At 42.2% G+C, this 18,509-nt stretch overlaps 3 protein-coding genes across 3 annotated transcripts in view; 1 reads left to right on the top strand and 2 right to left on the bottom strand.

The window, feature by feature from the left end:
• Nucleotides 1-856: 856 nt before the first annotated feature.
• LOC134212789 (coatomer subunit alpha) lies at nt 857-10,479 on the top strand. Its single transcript, XM_062690954.1, has 3 exons — nt 857-1,115; nt 1,184-3,146; nt 8,604-10,479. Exons 1-3 carry the CDS (start codon nt 1,036-1,038, stop codon nt 10,242-10,244), a joined length of 3,684 nt encoding a protein of 1,227 aa, XP_062546938.1. The 5' UTR covers nt 857-1,035; the 3' UTR covers nt 10,245-10,479.
• The window catches only part of LOC134212790 (mediator of RNA polymerase II transcription subunit 16), a 40,505-nt gene continuing 32,289 nt past the window's right edge, over nt 10,294-18,509 (bottom strand). Inside the window, exon 7 of the mRNA XM_062690956.1 lies at nt 10,294-10,595. Within this exon, the coding sequence (XP_062546940.1) occupies nt 10,562-10,595 (34 nt within the window). The 3' untranslated portion in view covers nt 10,294-10,561. The remainder of the gene's footprint in view (nt 10,596-18,509) is intronic.
• Nucleotides 13,300-16,881, bottom strand: LOC134216330 (uncharacterized). The gene is made up of 7 exons (XM_062695243.1): nt 16,700-16,881; nt 16,088-16,236; nt 15,902-16,029; nt 15,522-15,809; nt 15,272-15,461; nt 14,863-15,210; nt 13,300-14,803 (listed from the first exon to the last, which is right to left on the bottom strand). The coding sequence occupies exons 1-7, from the start codon at nt 16,879-16,881 to the stop codon at nt 14,331-14,333; spliced, it is 1,758 nt and encodes a 585-aa protein (XP_062551227.1). The 3' UTR covers nt 13,300-14,330.

The following is an 18,509-nucleotide window of genomic DNA, read 5'->3' as shown; positions in this document are numbered from 1 at the left end:
GTTTGTTTTCCTTCTGCTCATAACCTCAAAGTTGATCGAGTCATCACGATGGTTGCGAAGGAGTTAAAAAATATATGGAAATATACTAATTTTCACCCAAACTTTGCTGAGTAGCACCATCTAGGAGTGTTTGTTTTCCTTTTAACGCCACTCACACATTCGGACGTGAGAATCTCAATAGCAGACCCCACACGACGGAAAAAGTTTGACAAACTCTTGATTATTGAAGAAAAAGATTGATAGTGTGAGTGCGAACCCAAAATATTGAAGTAAATATTGAGGGAAATCAGAAAAGTTTGATATTCTTTTCAATATTTCCCCTCATCTCTCCCCGCAGTTTGCCCACAGGAGTCGATGACGGTTGAGTGTGTGCGTGTTTTGTGCGTTATACCGCTATTTGATTCGTATTAGTTCACGAAAAAATTGAGTTTTTCTTCAGCTACGACCATGCCGGCTAATCAGTGAAAATATTGAAGAAAAGTTTGATGAAAAGTTTGACGAAAAAAGTATTGTCAATATATGCCTCGTGTGGGGTCTGCTAATAGTATATTAAGGTCTGTCTCATTTGGAGAATCAAACTGAAATTAAACTTAAAAGTGACATTTCAATAATTATCAAATAACCCTGCTCGCAGAGCAAGATTACATTTGACAGATATCGAATCATTTAGCATCGATGTCTTATTGGAATTGCTGGGTAGCACCAGCCATTCTTATGACTGGGTTATTTGCTAATTTTCGAACTGTCACTTTTAAGTTTAATTCTCCAAATGAGACAGAGCTAAGCGAGAAATTCTGAATGCCCATTGGAGTTGAAATCTTATCTAGACCAAACTGACAGATTTCGTTCGACGTGTCAACATACAACTTCAGGGAGGAGAAAAATCAGATAGACCGAAAATTTATTGCGACATTTTTACAACTCCCGTGAATTTGCTTAAAATAATTCTTGTTGTATCCAGTACAGTGGTCCGCTTTTTGGAACTTCAGTAAAGGACAAATTGAAAGTGAAGAAGTTCAAAAGCAGCGAAAGGAAATGCTCACAAATTTCGAAACAAAGTCGGCTCGAGTGAAGGGTCTCTCATTCCACCCAAAGCGGCCATGGATTTTAGCCAGGTATTCATTTTTTTGTTATTGAAAAATCGGATTTTGATTGCGAATACAATTTTTGCCCCATGAAATAGTTTGCACAGTGGTGTGATTCAGCTGTGGGACTACCGCATCAGCACCCTGATCGAGAAGTTCGACGAACATGATGGGCCCGTTCGTGGGATTGCTTTTCACAGCCAACAGCCGCTGTTCGTGTCCGGGGGAGACGACTTCAAGATCAAAGTCTGGAACTACAAGCAAAGGCGGTGTATTTTCTCGCTGCTAGGTCATTTGGACTACGTGCGGACGACGGTGTTCCATCATGAGTATCCGTGGATTTTGAGTGCATCCGACGATCAGACCATTCGGATTTGGAACTGGCAGTCACGGTCCTGTATTTGCGTGCTTACCGGACATAATCACTACGTGATGTGCGCCCAATTTCATCCGACGGATGATATCATCGTGTCTGCCTCGCTGGATCAGACCGTGCGAATTTGGGACATTTCCGGGCTGAGGAAGAAAAATGTTGCGCCGGGACCATCTGGATTGGATGACCATTTGAAGAATCCGACGGCAACGGATTTGTTCGGACAGGCGGATGCCGTAGTTAAACATGTTCTGGAAGGTCATGATCGGGGAGTAAATTGGGCCAACTTCCATCCGACGTTACCGTTGATTGTATCTGGAGCGGACGATCGCCAGATTAAGTTGTGGAGAATGAATGAGTACAAGGCATGGGAAGTAGATACTTGCCGGGGACATTACAACAACGTTTCCTGCGTACTGTTCCATCCACGGGCAGAACTTATCGTTTCGAACAGCGAGGACAAGAGTATTCGGGTTTGGGACATGACCAAGCGGCAGTGTATCCATACCTTCAGAAGGGAACATGAGCGGTTCTGGATTCTGGCTGCACATCCCAATTTGAATTTATTTGCTGCTGGTCACGATTCGGGAATGATCGTTTTCAAGTTGGAACGCGAACGTCCGGCATATGCAGTCTACGGAAACTGTCTGTACTACGTCAAGGAGCGGTTCCTCCGCGAACTCGATTTCAATACGACTACAGATTCGGTTGTGATGACAATTCGCGGCGGTGGGAAGACCCCCGTCTACAGTATGTCATATAACCCTGCTTTAAATGCGGTTCTTCTCTGCACCAGAACTTCCAACTTGGAAAACAGTACTTATGACCTTTACAGCATTCCTCAGAAGGATAGCAACTCGCAGAACAGCGAAAGTGATAGCAAACGTTCTTCGGGAATGACTGCTGTTTGGGTGGCACGTAATCGTTTTGCCGTTTTGGATCGTTCGAACCAGTTGGTAATCAAGAACTTCAAGAATGAGGTCACCAAGAAGATCCAGACTCCAGTTTGTGACGAAATCTTCTACGCTGGAACTGGTATGTTGTTGCTTCGTGAACCGGAGCACGTGACCTTGTTTGATGTTCAGCAGCTACGCACTTTGGCACAGGTCAAGATCGCCAAGTGCAAATATGTCGTTTGGTCTGCGGATATGAGTCATGTGGCTCTGCTTGCGAAACACACTCTCAATATCTGCAACCGTCGATTGGATCTTCTGTGCTCCATTCACGAAAGTGCCCGCATCAAGAGTGGTGCTTGGGACGAATCCGGGGTGTTCATCTACACCACTTCCAACCACATCAAGTACGCCATCATCAATGGAGATCATGGAATTATTCGCACATTGGACCTCCCGATTTATATTACTCGGGTTAAGAACAGTCAGGTGTTCTGTTTGGATCGGGAGTGTCGTACCCGCGTGCTCAACATCGACACGACCGAATATAAATTCAAACTGGCGTTGATCAACAGAAAGTACGAGGAGGTGTTGCACATGGTTCGCAATGCTCGACTGGTTGGGCAGAGCATTATTGCTTATCTTCAGCAGAAGGGTTATCCTGAGGTGGCGCTGCACTTTGTGAAGGATGAAAAGACTCGCTTCGGATTGGCACTGGAATGCGGAAATATAGAAGTCGCGCTGGAGGCGGCCAAGGCACTGGATGATAAGCAGTGTTGGGAGCGATTGGCTCAGGTACGTTTGTATAAATTGTCAATATGATGATCGGATCGTTTGGAATAAGTTGAATATTGGATAGGTATAACCAAGAGTTAATGATCGTCAGTCAAAATACTTTTACTTTGTTTTCTATACATGACCGGTTGTCTTGCATCCATAGCCAAATGATTTTTGTTCATTTTAATATTTATGTTTTATTATCCCCCTGACCTTTTGGATACCATAACTTTTATTAAATAGTTGTAATGACCTTATTAGAAATAATTGAAACATTTACTAGCTGAGCTGAAGCTTATCAAGTTTATTAAAATTTAAAGATAATCATCTGATTGAGATTTAAGACGCGTCATAATCTTTCTCCAATATTTAGAAGCACAAATCTCAACAAAGAAAAACTTTATCACGATGAAAAACACTTTTACGACTTAGCATATACAGGGGTTAGACAAAAAGGTTGGGATATGCAAAAAAATTTCGAAGTTCAAATCAGCATAACTTTGCGTAGAATGATCCGATTTTGATGAAACTGGGACCATCGGACGCGGAAACTCTTCTAGTATACGATACCCATGCAAAACCTTTGATTGGGCCTTGGCCACCGGAAATGTTCCGGGTTTTCTGAAGGTATATTAAAAATGCAGTTTTTCTTCTGCTTGTCATTTTATATGACTTTTACTGCCATCATGTTTTATGCATTCCCCAGAAACTAGAATTAATATGCTGATCAATGCTGGCTGCAGATTGAAAATCCGTTAGATATACGCAGAGATATGGCCATTTTCGTGAAAACGGTACGAGATTGGCCATACACCCTGAACAAATGTCACTTTCGCAGAACACCCGGAACCTATTACAAATTGGCCAGAAAGTCTTACAGTCACCATAATGTATCTTTAATAAAGATCCTACATTCATCGTCTTGGAAAAACATGACTTTTCACACCCATATATGCATGGTTCCAGATGGTGCCAAACCCGCCCCCTCCTGGAAGGCCCATGGAACCTGCTGTAAGGGTGGCAGTGAACATTATCATTCTGGAAATGTTTCTGTAATCATCGTCTCGCAAAGCTATGAAGTCAGATTACTCATATTTGCATTATTTCGATCTGTTATCATTTCATCATGTTCCCAGTACCGTTTTCACGGAAATGGCCATATCTCTCCGTAATTTAGAAGGATTCTCGATCTACAGCCACCATTGGTCGGCATATTAGTTCTAGTTTTTAGAGAAAGAATAAAACAGGATAAAAGTAAACGTCACATAAAATGACAAGCTGTGGAAAAAATGCATCTTGAACATACCCTCGGAAAACCCGGAACATCTCCGGTGGCCAAGTACCAATCTTAGGTTTTGCAAAGGGACAGTATACTAGAAGAGTGTCCGCTTCTGATGGTCCTGGTTCAAAATCGGATAATGATACGCAAAGTTATGATTATTTGAATTTCGACATAATTTTACCTATCTCAACCTTTTTGTCTAACCCCTGTATGGTCACTTACTTACTTACTTATGGATCCTGTACACCTCCGGTGGTGCAAAGGGCCGACTTGAAAGATCTCCATCCTGAGCGATGCCCGGCTATCGCTTTAACCTGTTGCCAGGTTAGATTTCGGTCGACTTCTTTTATTTCTTTATTGAGGCTTCGCCGCCATGAGCCTCTGGGTCTGCCTCTGCTGCGATGTCCCGCTGGGTTCCAGTCTAATGCTTGCTTACAGATTTCGTTTCCGCCCTACGTAGAGTGTGGCCGACCCAGCCCCACTTCCGATTCCGAATTTCTGTTGTTATCGGCCTCTGGTGACAACGACGATGGAGCTCGTTGTTTGAGATCCAGTTGTGAGGCCACCAGGCCCGAATTATATACCGCAGGCATCTGTTAATGAACACCTGCAGCCGTTGAGTGTTCTCCACTGATACACACCATGTTTCGCTAGCGTATAACAGCACAGATTTCACGTTAGAGTTGAAAATTCGTATTTTGGTGCGTTCACTTATCTGCCTGTTTTTCCAGATATTTCTTAAACTCGCAAAGGCAGCCCTTGCTTTCTTGATCCGTGCGCCTATGTCGATCTTGGTACCGCCGTCTGACGCCATTTGGCTACCAAGATATTGGAAGCTTTCAACATTCTCCACTGGTTGCCCGGCTACTGTGAAACTGGAAGGAGTCACCGTGTTTACACCCAACGATTTGGTTTTGTTGACGTTGATGACTAAACCTGCCGAGGAGGAGCGATCGGCAAGGTCGTTGAGCTTACTCTGCATATCAGAGCGCCGTTGCGCGAGTAGTGCAACGTCATCCGCCAATTCGAAGTCGTTTAGGTGCTCCATGGTTATAGGCTGCCATAACAGCCCGCGGTTTGGTTCACGGTCAATCGCATCTACCAGAATCTCATCGATTACGATGAGGAACAGTAACGGTGATAGAATACATCCTTGCCTCACACCAGCTACGACCCGGATAGGGTCGGACAGGACCCCATTGTGCAGCACTCTACACGAAAAGGCCTCGTACTGTGCTTCGATGAGGCCGATGATTTTCTCAGGAACCCGCTTGCGTCTCAGGGCGCCCCACATATTCTCGTGATTGAGACGGTCGAAAGCTTTTCCTAGTCAATGAATACCAAGTAAAGGGACTCTTGGAATTCGTTGACCTGCTCCAAAATGATGCGGAGCGTGACAATATGGTCCACACAGGATCTTCCGGCACGGAATCCGGCTTGCTGCCGCCGGAGAGTCGCATTGATCTTCTCCTGAATCCGGGCTAGGATAATTTTGCACAGAACTTTGAGAACGGTACACAGCAACATAATGCCTCGCCAGTTATCGCATACAGTCAGGTCACCCTTTTTGGGCACCTTCACTAAGATACCTTGCATCCAGTCGACCGGGAAAGTTGCGGTGTCCCAGATATTACGAAATAAACGATGCAGTAGTTGAGCGGATGTCATGGGGTCAGCTTTGAGCATCTCGGCTGATATGCGGTCGACCCCTGGGGCTTTATTCGATTTCATGCTTTGGATGGCTGTTTGAATCTCTAGCAGTGATGGAGCTTCGGTATTGACGCGTGTTATACGTCGGATCCTAGGCAGGTCATGCCGAGGTGGTGATGGCCTGGCTGGCACTTGAAAAAGTTGTTCGAAGTGCTCGAACCAGCGTTTCAGCTGGTCAGTTGGGTCGGTCAATAACTGATCATTCGCGTCTTTCACAGGCATCGTTGCATTCATCTTCGCTCCGCTTAAGCGTCGTGAGATATCGTAGAGGAGGCGAATGTCCCCGGTTGCGGCGGCTCTCTCTCCTTCGTCGGCCAGAGAGTCTGCCCACGCTCGCTTGTCCCGTCGACATGAGCGTTTTACTTCCTTCTCAAGAGCCGCGTATCGTTGACGGGCTAAGACTTTGGCTCCTCTGGTTTTCGATCGCTCTATCGCGGCTTTGGCTTCTCTTCGCTCCTCTATCTTTCTCCAGGTCGCATCGGTGATCCATTGTTTTCTCTGGGTGCGTAGTTCGCCCAGATTGTTCTCGCTGGTGGTGATGAAGGCATTCTTGATGGCGGTCCATTGGTCTTCCACGCTGCCACCTTCCGGAATATCTGCAGCACGCGTCTCCAGTTCTTCAACGAAGGACCGTTTCACCGTGGCATCTTCCAGTCGGCGTGTGTTGAATCGTCGTCCAACTCTTTCCTCCTGCCGACGAATCCGCGCAATGCGCAGGCGTATTTCGCCGATGAGGAGGTGATGATCAGACGCGATATCGGCACTACGTTTATTCCGTACATCAAGAAGGCTCCGTTTACATTTTCGGCTGATGCAGATGTGGTCGATTTGATTTTCTGTAAAGCCGTCACGGGAGACCCACGTGACCTTGTGAACCGGTCGATGAGGGAAGAGCGATCCCCCGATCACCATGTCGTTATTACCACAAAATTCTGCGAACAGCTCTCCGTTTTCGCTCATTTCTCCGAGACCATGGCGTCCCATAATGCGCTCATGGTTCGAGTTGTCGGATCCGATCTTCGCATTGAAGTCGCCCAAACAGATCTTGATATCACCCTTCGGAATTCTATCTACGACGGCATTGAGTTGACTGTAGAAGTTCTCTTTGTCTTGCAGATCGGCAGCATCGGTTGGCGCATAACATTGGATTATAGTAAGGTTTCGGACCCATGTTCTAAATCTGGCAACGATTATCCTTTCACTTATAGGTTCCCACTTCATAAGCGCAGGGTGTGCCTGGGCGCTTAGTAGGAAGTTAACTCCGCGATGCCGGGGAGCGTGTTCACCTCGTAAACCAGAGTATAGGAGAACTTGTCCCGACGGCGTGCTGTGTTCTCCAAAGTTTGACCAACAGACTTCACTCAGTCCCAGGATCTCAAGCTTCATGCGGCGTGCCTCATTGGCAAGTTGTGCCAATTTACCCTGCTGGGCTAGGGTTAAAACGTTCCATGTTCCTATTCGTGTCCGTTGTTTCGCGCTAAGAGTCGTCGCCGTAAAATTAGTCCGTATTCTTTCATTATCGGATTCTCGAACAAATTGATGTTTCGGGAACAGTAGGTTGTTGGCCCAAGGTTCCCTATCCACCGGGATGGGGCTGCCATCTTAGGTATAGCTTCCGGGGAATAGCATTTCATACTCAGCCGCTGGATGCCAGAACAGACGCTGTTGGAGCCGCACCTCCTTGGTGGACAGACGCTCGATCAGTCGGGTCAAATTTGTTTAAAGTCCCACCCAACACCAGGACTAGGCTAGTGCGCTTTGAGCGGCACACGGTCGCTTTGATAGGGCCTGCTTGGGGACACATGCAGCTTTTTATAGAAGTTCAACAGAGCCCACTGTCGAACCCCACCACATCCTAGGCAGACCCCACAGGACGCACCCTCTCACTCTAGCTGATGTCAGAAGGACAACAGTGCCCAGGCTGCACTACCAGCTAAGTACGCAACCCTTAGCTGGCGGTCAATTGTCATCGGAAGACCCGTGGAAGCGTGAGTATTGGAACTTGTGAGGACCAGAGCTATGTTAGGCGCCCCTTCCCGGATGTCAACTCACCATTTCGCAGCCCCTGTATGGTCGGGGTTCGGCCAAATCACACCAAGCGGCTTTTTGATTGAGTTGAAATATTCTGTAGTTCGCATAAAAAAAAACGGATGTCATTTCTTTTCAATTCATACGTACCTACAATTGTAGAATATTCTCAGTTATGGGGTTGAGGGATATCCGATAGAATTTGCGGTTAATTAAATTCAATAAACAGAAGCTTGTCAAAAGCTTGTCGGAAGTCAGCAAAATTGGTAATTTTTTGTTGGCGCTTGGTTTGATTTGTCAGTAATTGTAATGTGATTTTTCAGTTGTGTTGGTTGTCTATTTGTTACCATTTGTTAAACACGTGGTGAGGGATAGACCGGTCATTAGTGGATTTCATCGTATGCCTCCTGAATTTGAAAAAGTTCTGCAAATTACATTTATTTTTAAAATTTTAGGTCGCTCTCATGCAAGGTAACCATCAAGTGGTAGAAATGTGCTACCAACGCACCAAAAACTTCGATAAATTGTCTTTCCTGTATCTGATCACCGGAAATTTGGAGAAGCTGAAGAAAATGAACAAAATTGCTGAAATTCGGAAGGATGTTTCTGCGCAGTACCAAGGAGCCTTGCTGCTCGGAGACGTCAAAGAACGCGTATCGATTCTCAAGAACTGCAACCAGACATCTTTGGCATATTTGACTGCAAAAACACACGGCCTCGAGGAGGATGCCACTCAACTGGCTGAGACAATCACCTCCGCAGGAAAGGATCTCCCGGAGGTTAAGCCAAATGCCATGTTCTTGCGACCACCAGTTCCAATTCAGCAAGCCGAAAGCAACTGGCCGCTTCTGACCGTATCGAAGGGCTTCTTCGAAGGAACTATGATGTCCCGTGGAGCTGCTACTGTCCATCAAGCACTGGCTGCCACTGAGACCGTAGCGGAAGCTGCGGATGAAGATGGTTGGGGTGTGGATGACGATTTGAAGGACGAAGATAAGTTCGAGGACGCCAAGGATGATGATGACGTCAAAATCGAAGGAGGCGAAGGAGTTGGCTGGGATGTGGGCGATGAAGATCTCGAACTGCCAGAGGAACTTATGTCGAAAATTTCCGCCAGTGCTGCTGGAGACAAGGGTTTCTACGCTGTTCCGCCAAAGGGTTTGCCTCCATCGCACTTCTGGACTATCAATTCTCAGCTAGCTGCGGATCACGTACGGGCTGGATCTTTCGAAACTGCGTTCCGATTGTTGCATGACCAGATCGGAGTGGTAAATTTTGCCCCTTATAAGGATCTTTTCATGGAGTCACATATCGGATCCAAGACTTCATACACTTGCTTGCCAAACATTGGTCCACTTGGAGCCCACCCGAACCGCAATTGGAAGGAAATTAATATAAAGAATTGTCATCCGACCTTAGCTTTCAAACTGAACGACCTTGTTCAGACCTTACAATCCTGCTATCAACTTACAACCACTGGCAAATTTACGGAAGCCATCGAAAAGCTTCAACATATAATTCTGTGCATTCCCCTTCTCGTAGTAGAATCCCGCCAAGAGATCGCCGAAGCACAACAACTCATGACCATCTGTCGCGAGTACGTTGTTGGCCTTCAGATGGAAACCATTCGCAAGGGATTGCCGAAGAACACACTCGACGAACAGAAACGCATTTGTGAACTAGCTGCCTACTTCACGCACGTTAATCTCCAGCCGGTGCATCAGATCCTCACCCTCCGAACCGCTTTGAATCTTTTCTTCAAACTGAAAAATTATAAAACCGCCGCATCGTTCGCGCGGCGTCTGCTCGAACTTGGCCCTCGGCCGGAAGTTGCTCAGCAAGCTCGGAAAATCCTGCAGGCATGCGAAATGAACGAAACCGACGAGCACACCCTGCAGTACGATGAGCACAACCCGTTCACGTTATGCGCCGTCACGTACAAGCCCATCTACCGGGGAAAGCCGGAGGAGAAGTGCTCCCTCTGTACGGCGTCCTATCTGCCACCATATAAGGGCGTGACGTGCGCAGTCTGCCGGGTGGCCGAAATAGGCAAGGATGTGATCGGTTTGAGAATCAGCGCTTCACAGTTCAAATAGGGACTGTCATCGTTGGTTCTTTACGCACTGAACTAGAATATACCGGGCATCAAGTATAATACAGTTTTATTAAATATTTACATATATCCTATGAAACTACACACGTATTCCATATATTAAAAAACAAAATACTTACGCGATTGTATTGTGAAAGTCGTCGAGTGCTGTCTCTTCTTGATTTAAAGTAAGTAATAAATTTCAGTGTAGGTCATAGAGTGTTACCTGCAACACATTACATCACTGCTTCGTGTGCTGCTTGCATGGTGTCTCGTTAGTCTCGATAGTGGAATCTCACTTTGGTCCTTAATGCTGGGTAGCTAAGCAATCTCGAGTCGCCAGAAACCGTTGCATCTGGAATTGGAGAGAATTTGCAGACATTCAGGTAGGTTGCTTGAGGCGTGGTCTGGGTGGAAACAATACGAAACGAACGATGATATTTGGTCCCTTGATATTACAAATAGAGATGTCGTAAAATCCCGATTAATCGATTAGTTACTAATCGATTACTCTTGATTCTAGTCGATTATTGAATCGATTAATCATTGTATAGTAATCGATTCAAAATTAATCGATTATCACAACGATGAATCGATTAATCGAAATAATCAATTAATTTTCGTCATCTTTATGATGTCGTAAAATTCTGATTAATCGATCAGTAACTAATCGATTACTCACGATTCATCTCGATTATTGAATCGATTAATCGTTGGGTAATAATCGATTCAAAATTAATCGATTATCACAACGATGAATCGATTAATCGAAGTAATCGATTAATTTGCGACATCTCTAATTACAAAAGCCTAAAAATCAGGAGCAAGTCGGCTGCTTTTTGGTCAATTGTTTTGGTGTATGAATGAGTCATTTCAACGGATCAATCTTATTTGCAATTACGGCGCCTTTCTTGGCAGCAACATAATTATGTTTGACAATTTAAAAAAAACATGAATGGTACACTGCTGGGTAAGCCAGCAAGTGGGTGAAAATTAATTGGAACAAGCATCTATAATATGCCATCAATAAGGACTGTATCGTAATTAAGTTATAAACACCAAAGTACGTACGATTTCCTGCCATGATGCGTCTCCGAATTTCTCTGCTGGTATCGTTATCAGATATCACCACCTTCACGCAGAAAAATAAGTTGTATTTCCAAAAGAATTCGTTATTGATTCAACAAAATTTATTGTAGACTCACGGCCTACCGGCTATAATTTTTGATTCAAAAAATTCGATCGTCTATTTCAACAAAACAAAATATTGTTTCTAAACATGCCATGAAATATTCAGCTGTCAAATAACAACAATCCGCATTGTTGATTCAAAAATATTACATAGTAGTTCAATAAATAAAAATCATTATTGTAAAAAAATCTGCCGTTTCGTAACAACAAAACCATATTGTTGTTTCAACAATAATATATTTTAGTTTAGAAAAAAAATCCTTTGGTTTAAATAATATTCTTGCATTGGAGAAAAAAAGGTTTTGTTGATTTCATAATTGAGATATATTCCATTTTTCAATTTTCAAAGTAATGTAAAATATATGTATTTATACATTATTTATTATTATCATTAAATTACAACATCTAAAATATAACTTATCGTCTACCCTATGCAAATTAATGGCACATATTTCTATATCGTTTATACCTGAAATTACAGTCTTGATCGTTGTTTTATACATCTCAAAAGATTGAAAATGTTCATCAAAGCAACGGGAGTGAACGTTATAACATGTCATAATTACGTTATCATCTTGATCCAGTATTATGTCTTCTATTTCATAAATACTCGCCAGATCTTTCTGTGGTATTAAAACAATGGTATTCTTTGTGAATTCGAATCCGTGTTTGAAAAACTTATTAACATATTTCACTGCAGTTCTGTCAATTTTGTAATTATCATTAAAAAGTGAAATGAAATCATTTTTGAGTTGGCTGACCATAAATTTAGATTTGCTGAAGTCAACAGTTGCAGGAATAAACTGTTTATTGAAAATATTGAAAGCAAATTTTAAACTAGCCTTTATACCGAGTGATTTACAAATGTTGATTTTATTATTATTCACTCTACTATACTGCTTGGCTTCTCTGTTTTGCCTCCCCTCTCATCGTCAATTGGTGGCGAGGTGTACCAGAACACTTAATAAATGATGCGTAATGAATTAAGTTGTGATGCTTTGGCTTAAGATTGTCATTAAAAAGCGTTATATATTGAGTATGATGAGTTTGTACGAGTTCTCTTAAGGTATTCAAATGATCATGTGAAATTTCCCGCAGCATCAGAATATGGCATATTTTTAGTAATACGCAGAAATGATTCCAAACTGGATCTTAAGCAGGCACTAGACTACCGATGATAAGTGGAAGAAATATAACTAGAGTTTTGATTTCACTCGCAGTCATTTTTACTTTACTTTTCGCAACATTTATATCTTTAATGTCATTGGGAATATTAGATGAGTTATGGTTTCCAAAAACAAATAAGTTCTTTCGGTAATTTAAATCCTCTAATGTGAATAGTTTTTTACTTTTGATAAAGTAATTCAAATAATGCCCTAATCCATAGATGCATATGCCCTCCCATAGGTCATGCATTAAATCAAAGTAAACATTGAGAACTATATGAAAAGATGGTATGCGATTAAATACACTATTATTTTTAATACCAGTTATCGATACGTTATCTAAAATTAAATCCTCCTGATAATTTTGTATAGTCCTAAAAGAGCTCTGGTGTTCAATTGTATCATTTTCTCTCTGTTCTCTATTTCGTTTACACATCCGACAGTAAAAATTCGCTCGTGCAGATTCTACTAAGTCAAGTATACCAGAAAGTCCCAAATTGTCTCCAGTAATATTCCCCAACATGAAATACACTGTGACTTTTTCCCCTCTGACATTGATTTCGAGGCCATCTGTTTCTAGTTCGATGAGTGTGTTTACGAGATTGATGAATAGTCGTTCATTGTCATATTCTTTCCTATCTTCTGATAATACATAACCGACAACAAGTATGTTCTCTAATTTTGTTAAAACATTTGCAGGTAGACATGGTATGTAACAATAAATTCCACATATAGAGGTACGTGCTGCATGAGGTGACACTGTATCGGTAGTAGTGAATCGAATCGAATCGAGACCTGCTGTTCTGGTTTTCCAAACACTCCCGTCTATTAGACTCCGAATATAGTTATCATCAGATGGAATGATACTATTAATTAAAGTGTCCATGACTCCTTCGGATTCCAAGTACTTTCTCAAAGTGAATGACAAAGGCAGAAGAATACCTGTAAAAGTGTACATATAATGAATAAACTGGACAATTAATTATTAATTATTACTCTACCTGTCACTGGGTCGTTATCCATCATCTGCTCATTGTGTACGACACCAGGAAGAAGCTCGTCGCTTATAACAAATTCTTTCGGGTCAACATACAGATCAAGCTCTTTCAATCTGTTGAGATACTTATATTCTGTTTCTACGAAATTTGCTGCCGAGAGCATTTGGCTTAAAATTTGTTTCCCTTCATCCGTTATCATGCCGTGAAAACCCATCATGTTAATTGCCTCTGAAAACGGCTCTATTATTTTCAATCTAACATCTTTTTGAATATCGAAAACAACTTTTCGTGGAATTGTATTGGCGTTTAAGTATTTTAAGCCAAAATCTAGAGAAAGGAGTTCTATTTCTTGTATTAATGAATTCAATTTTGAAGTGCATAGCGCGTCTTGTTGAGGTTCTAGGTTTACATTACTTCTTGCAGCAGGCTCATTACAAAGGAAACCATTCTCAGTTTGTTCATGTACATCATCAGGTGTATTTTCGGCATATGCTGTAGCGAAATCGTTTGAACTGTTACTGGATTTTTCGATGTTTAGGACTGTTTCTGCTTTTGGTGGTTCATTAAAATGTGTTTTCAGGTGGCGATAAAATGAATATTTTACATTGTATTTTCTGGTACAATCACCAATATTGCATTCGTAGACTTGAAGATTTCCGTGGTATTTGTTTAGGTGATCATGTAACCGATGTAACGAGTTGTTTGTCCATTTGCATCGTGGTGCAACACAACGAATCATTGTGTCGTTGTATTGTTACGAATGGAAGAGCAGAGGGCACCAACGACAGTTTGACCAGGCGGAGCTTCAAAACCGTAGAGGTACGTGGCCAGCAAGTTCCATATCTGCGAAGATTGCCGAGGAAATTCGATGTCGTAAGATTTATATAGCTTGATGCAAACGTCGAAAGCTTTCTGTAGGTTTGGTAGCTTGTATGAAACTACGTTGTTCCAAACCGAGAACCCTTCGGGACGTTTCGGGTCGCTTCCATGAACTACGATGAATGGTGTTGTTTCTAATTCCTTTTCACGACATGACTTGAAGTATTTAGCCAAGGTCGTCTGAAGGTCAGTTAAGCTTTTAATCACAACGATCACGCTGTCTCGCGACTCCACGATTGATGGCTTCCAGCGTCGCTTTTGGGATGTTGTCAGCACAGGACATGGTAACATGTGGGCTAGCAGCATAACTGTTATGAGACCTCGGCCATCTAGAGAAGGGAATATTTGATTATGTTTCAAATTGTGTTAATAAATGATTATATTATACCATTCGTTATTTCTTGATCTCTCAGTAGATTAAGCAAAGTCTTGCCTTCAGCATCAGTTATTTCAACCTCCAAAATAGGAAAAACGCCCGACAGGAATTGGTCCCAACGATCGTAAAGTAATTTCTCTTTCTCTGGATATCGTTGCTGGAAGTCGATTTGGACAAGTTGGTATGCTTTGTGGTTACGCAGAACTGGATAATCCGATATGACCGAGGCGGTGCTTTTGTGGCTGTTCTTTGATAGTTCGTAGATTCTTAATTTTGAAGTTTGTTTCCACTTAGCCTTGAGCTCTTCCCACTCATCTTGATTGTGAATAATCCACTTTTTGACCAGCTGGTACTCCGCAACTAAAACGTAAGATAAAAAATTGTAAAACAGGTTACTTTTAAACAATATATAATTAAATACTTTGTTCGTCACTTATCCCAGCTGCCGAATGGGATGCTCCGGATTCAGACGCGGTCGGTAGGTGTGATTCATCTGTGGAGGTCAGCTTGTAATTGATGTTGCGGTCGTACAGTTTTCCTTTTGCTTGTTTCCTTAGCTTGATCTTACGGCCTGTGCTGTCCGTTCCCCATGGTGATTGATACCAAATATCCTGTTGAGTTGCAAAGTTGTTTCAACCCCCTTTCAAAGCAAATATCAACATTATTCTTACCTTTGGCTCACTGGGAAATAGTTTTGTCAACTCTGCGGCCCTTTGCTCCAATTCAGATGAGGACAACTTTGAGAAGCGATCCTTAAACTCGTCCACTACGATCTGTGTGATGGCTTTCTTGTCGGTTCTAGATAGAAACGGATTCACAGCATACTTTCCGAGAATCGCCCGACCTTTTGCTGAAGACGTAATCAAATACGTGGCAGTACACTTCTCCCGCGTTATATCTTTTTCAGGTTCAGGAATCTTTTCTGCTTCGTTACTGACTCCTGATAGCAGTGGGAGATTCTGCAAAAACATAAAATTAGAAAAATAATTTCCTGTACTTTAACATTTGCATACGATAATTAAATAACAAATAACAAATTTAATATATGTACCTGCTGCTTTCGCCACCCGTTAAGAGCGTGAATAAACTTGGTCCTCTCCGCTAGGAAAGGTTGAGGAATAAGCTCCTCCACTTCTTTCCGCTCGACGATCTTAAGCGTTTCGGCTGTGTATCGATTTGCTGAGAAAAAAAATCGTCGAAGTGAAATTTTCAAACTTTCATGTTCTATTCAACTTACCCAAAATTACGTTAATAGTATCAACTGATAAACCAAAATTCTCGAGCAGCTCGACGAATTTTACGGTTTCTTCGTCGATGCTTACAATTTCCAGCTCAATTTTGCTTCCGCAGACATTGTTTGAAATCTTAAAATGGCGGCTGTTGAAACTATACACACCGAAACAAAAACTCAATTATTTTTAGTTAAACATATTTTTGTTGTTTCTACAAATTTGCAGAGTTGAATCAATGCATGTAGAAAATTGAAATATTATCGATACAGCAAAATCGTTTTCAACTGGAATTTTTTGTTTTAAAAATACGGATTTATTGAAATAATAAAATAATGTCGTTTAATTTAAAAATACGATGATTGTAGATTCTACTACATGATATTTTCAATTCAATTATGTCATATTTTTCTGCGTGTTGATTTTGTCAGCATCGATACAAACTCGTGGTGGGTGGCTTACATTGTTCTCTTTTGGGCCTCTTCCTATCATATATACTTCGTCTTCGACGTATTGATGACTTGTCCGATCTTTTGAGGTTAAGTAAAAGCGAGGTAATTCGGAAACGAATAAACGCGCGTGGACGCTAATACGCGACAGACAAGAGTGATTTTATTAACGTTTCAATGCACGTGTGGTTTGATTTTAATAGTATTGCCAGATGGGCATTTCGTTGAGTCGTTGCTCGAACTCGGTGTGGTTCAACACTCCTCATCAGTGGACGATCACATTTCAATGTGAACATTGTTGGTTCACTGGCGCGCTTGCTTTTGTGCTTTGTTTTATCGTTCACGGTCGACATGTGCAGTGAGGCGAACATTAGAAACACGTTGGCTTTTCTCTTCCCCGAGATTGCCGCTCAACCATCTCTAGCGGACATGAGCCGCTTTGTAAAATCGATATCCGGTGATAAATCGCAGATGGAAACTGCTGATAAAATCTCCGATGAGAAATCGGTTTTCATTCGATTTAAAACCGAAGATGCAATGCAGTTTTCCCTGGAAAAGAACAGCGAGATTCTCCCATTCGATTACACCAATGGGAAAGGAGTTCTGATTCGCATGTCCGTGGCAGAAAATTCTCGATATGTGCGGGTTTACGATCTGCCACCGGAAATATCAGATCACGACGACTCTTCCGTGATGTCCATTTGGTAAAATAAAGCGCACCATACGCGAACGCTTTCCAGCTGGATATGTTCACTGGGGTACGTGGAATCTATTATGGATGTAGAACAGCACATCCCAGAGGTATTCTATTTCCATGACCATAAAAGTAGGGTCCATTATGAGGGAATTGTTTTTCATGCAAATCTGAAACGCACAAGAAAAAAGTTTGTCCGATTCTGCAACAAAAGCGTGATGCAAAGCAGCAGCAGCAGCCTATAGTAAACAACACCACGTTGCTGGCTGGAATGAAAGAAATCGAAACAATCTCTGGTTTTTGTGATAGCGATTCCAGCGGAGGTAAAAAGCGAGATATGGAATTGATGCAGAAATTAAAGAAAACTAAGAAGAAGCGGCAACAACCATCGGAATCCGAAACAATTGAAGCAGTAAATCCATCTACAAGCGAGAATGACAAAAACCCCGTTTCGCACTCGTAGGACCCACCTCTCGAAAAAAGACGATTCAGAGTGCCGATGTACGATTGGATAGATGATGAACGTGAACGTAAACACATTATATCTGACGCCAAAACGAGAATAGCAGCAGCGTACAACATTAGTGTGGACCAAGTTGAAGTGTATCATGATTAATTTAAGTTTCATTTTGACAAAAAAAGTATCCGATTTAGTTTTTGTACATAATATAGCAAAACCAGAAAATGGCTCCGCAGAGTGTTATACACAACTGAGCCTAATAAATAAACCAATTAGAAAAAAAAACACTCCTCCTCAACGCGGAACGATTTGATGCCAATTATCACCCGGAGCTGTTGCCGTTTCACGGCTTGCAACGGTTTGGTTAGCAGATCAGCTTACATATATTCAGTCGGACAATATTGCAGTTGCACGATGCCGTCCCGAACCATATCCTTAACCTTCTGTCTTTGCTCAAAAAAACTTACTTATATTCGAAAATTCTACCCATTTTGAACTGCACCTTTTTTAAAAAGGTTATGCAGGAAGGCGTGTGCTTCGACATGAGGCGTTGATAAGTTTGGAACTTGGCCGCCAGGTGGTGGTATATTTGAATTTATTATTTTAGACTACTCAAGATATTCAGATATATAGAATTCTCCTCAGTGTAAATATTCTTATCGCACAAATTTAAAATTGGTTAAAATGGCGTCTTGATCAAAGGTTGTCTAGTGGGACGTGTCTTGTGACGGAAGTAATAATTGGGAATTTTACAAACAGGCGGCAAATTGGCTGATCTTTGGTTACGCATGTAGACCCAACGGCCTTAATTCCAGGGTTGTCTTGGA

This window comes from Armigeres subalbatus, chromosome 2 (assembly GCF_024139115.2).
Source record: "Armigeres subalbatus isolate Guangzhou_Male chromosome 2, GZ_Asu_2, whole genome shotgun sequence".
In the NCBI taxonomy this organism is placed as follows: Eukaryota; Metazoa; Arthropoda; class Insecta; order Diptera; family Culicidae; genus Armigeres; species Armigeres subalbatus.
This window is presented reverse-complemented; position numbering and strand designations above follow the sequence as displayed.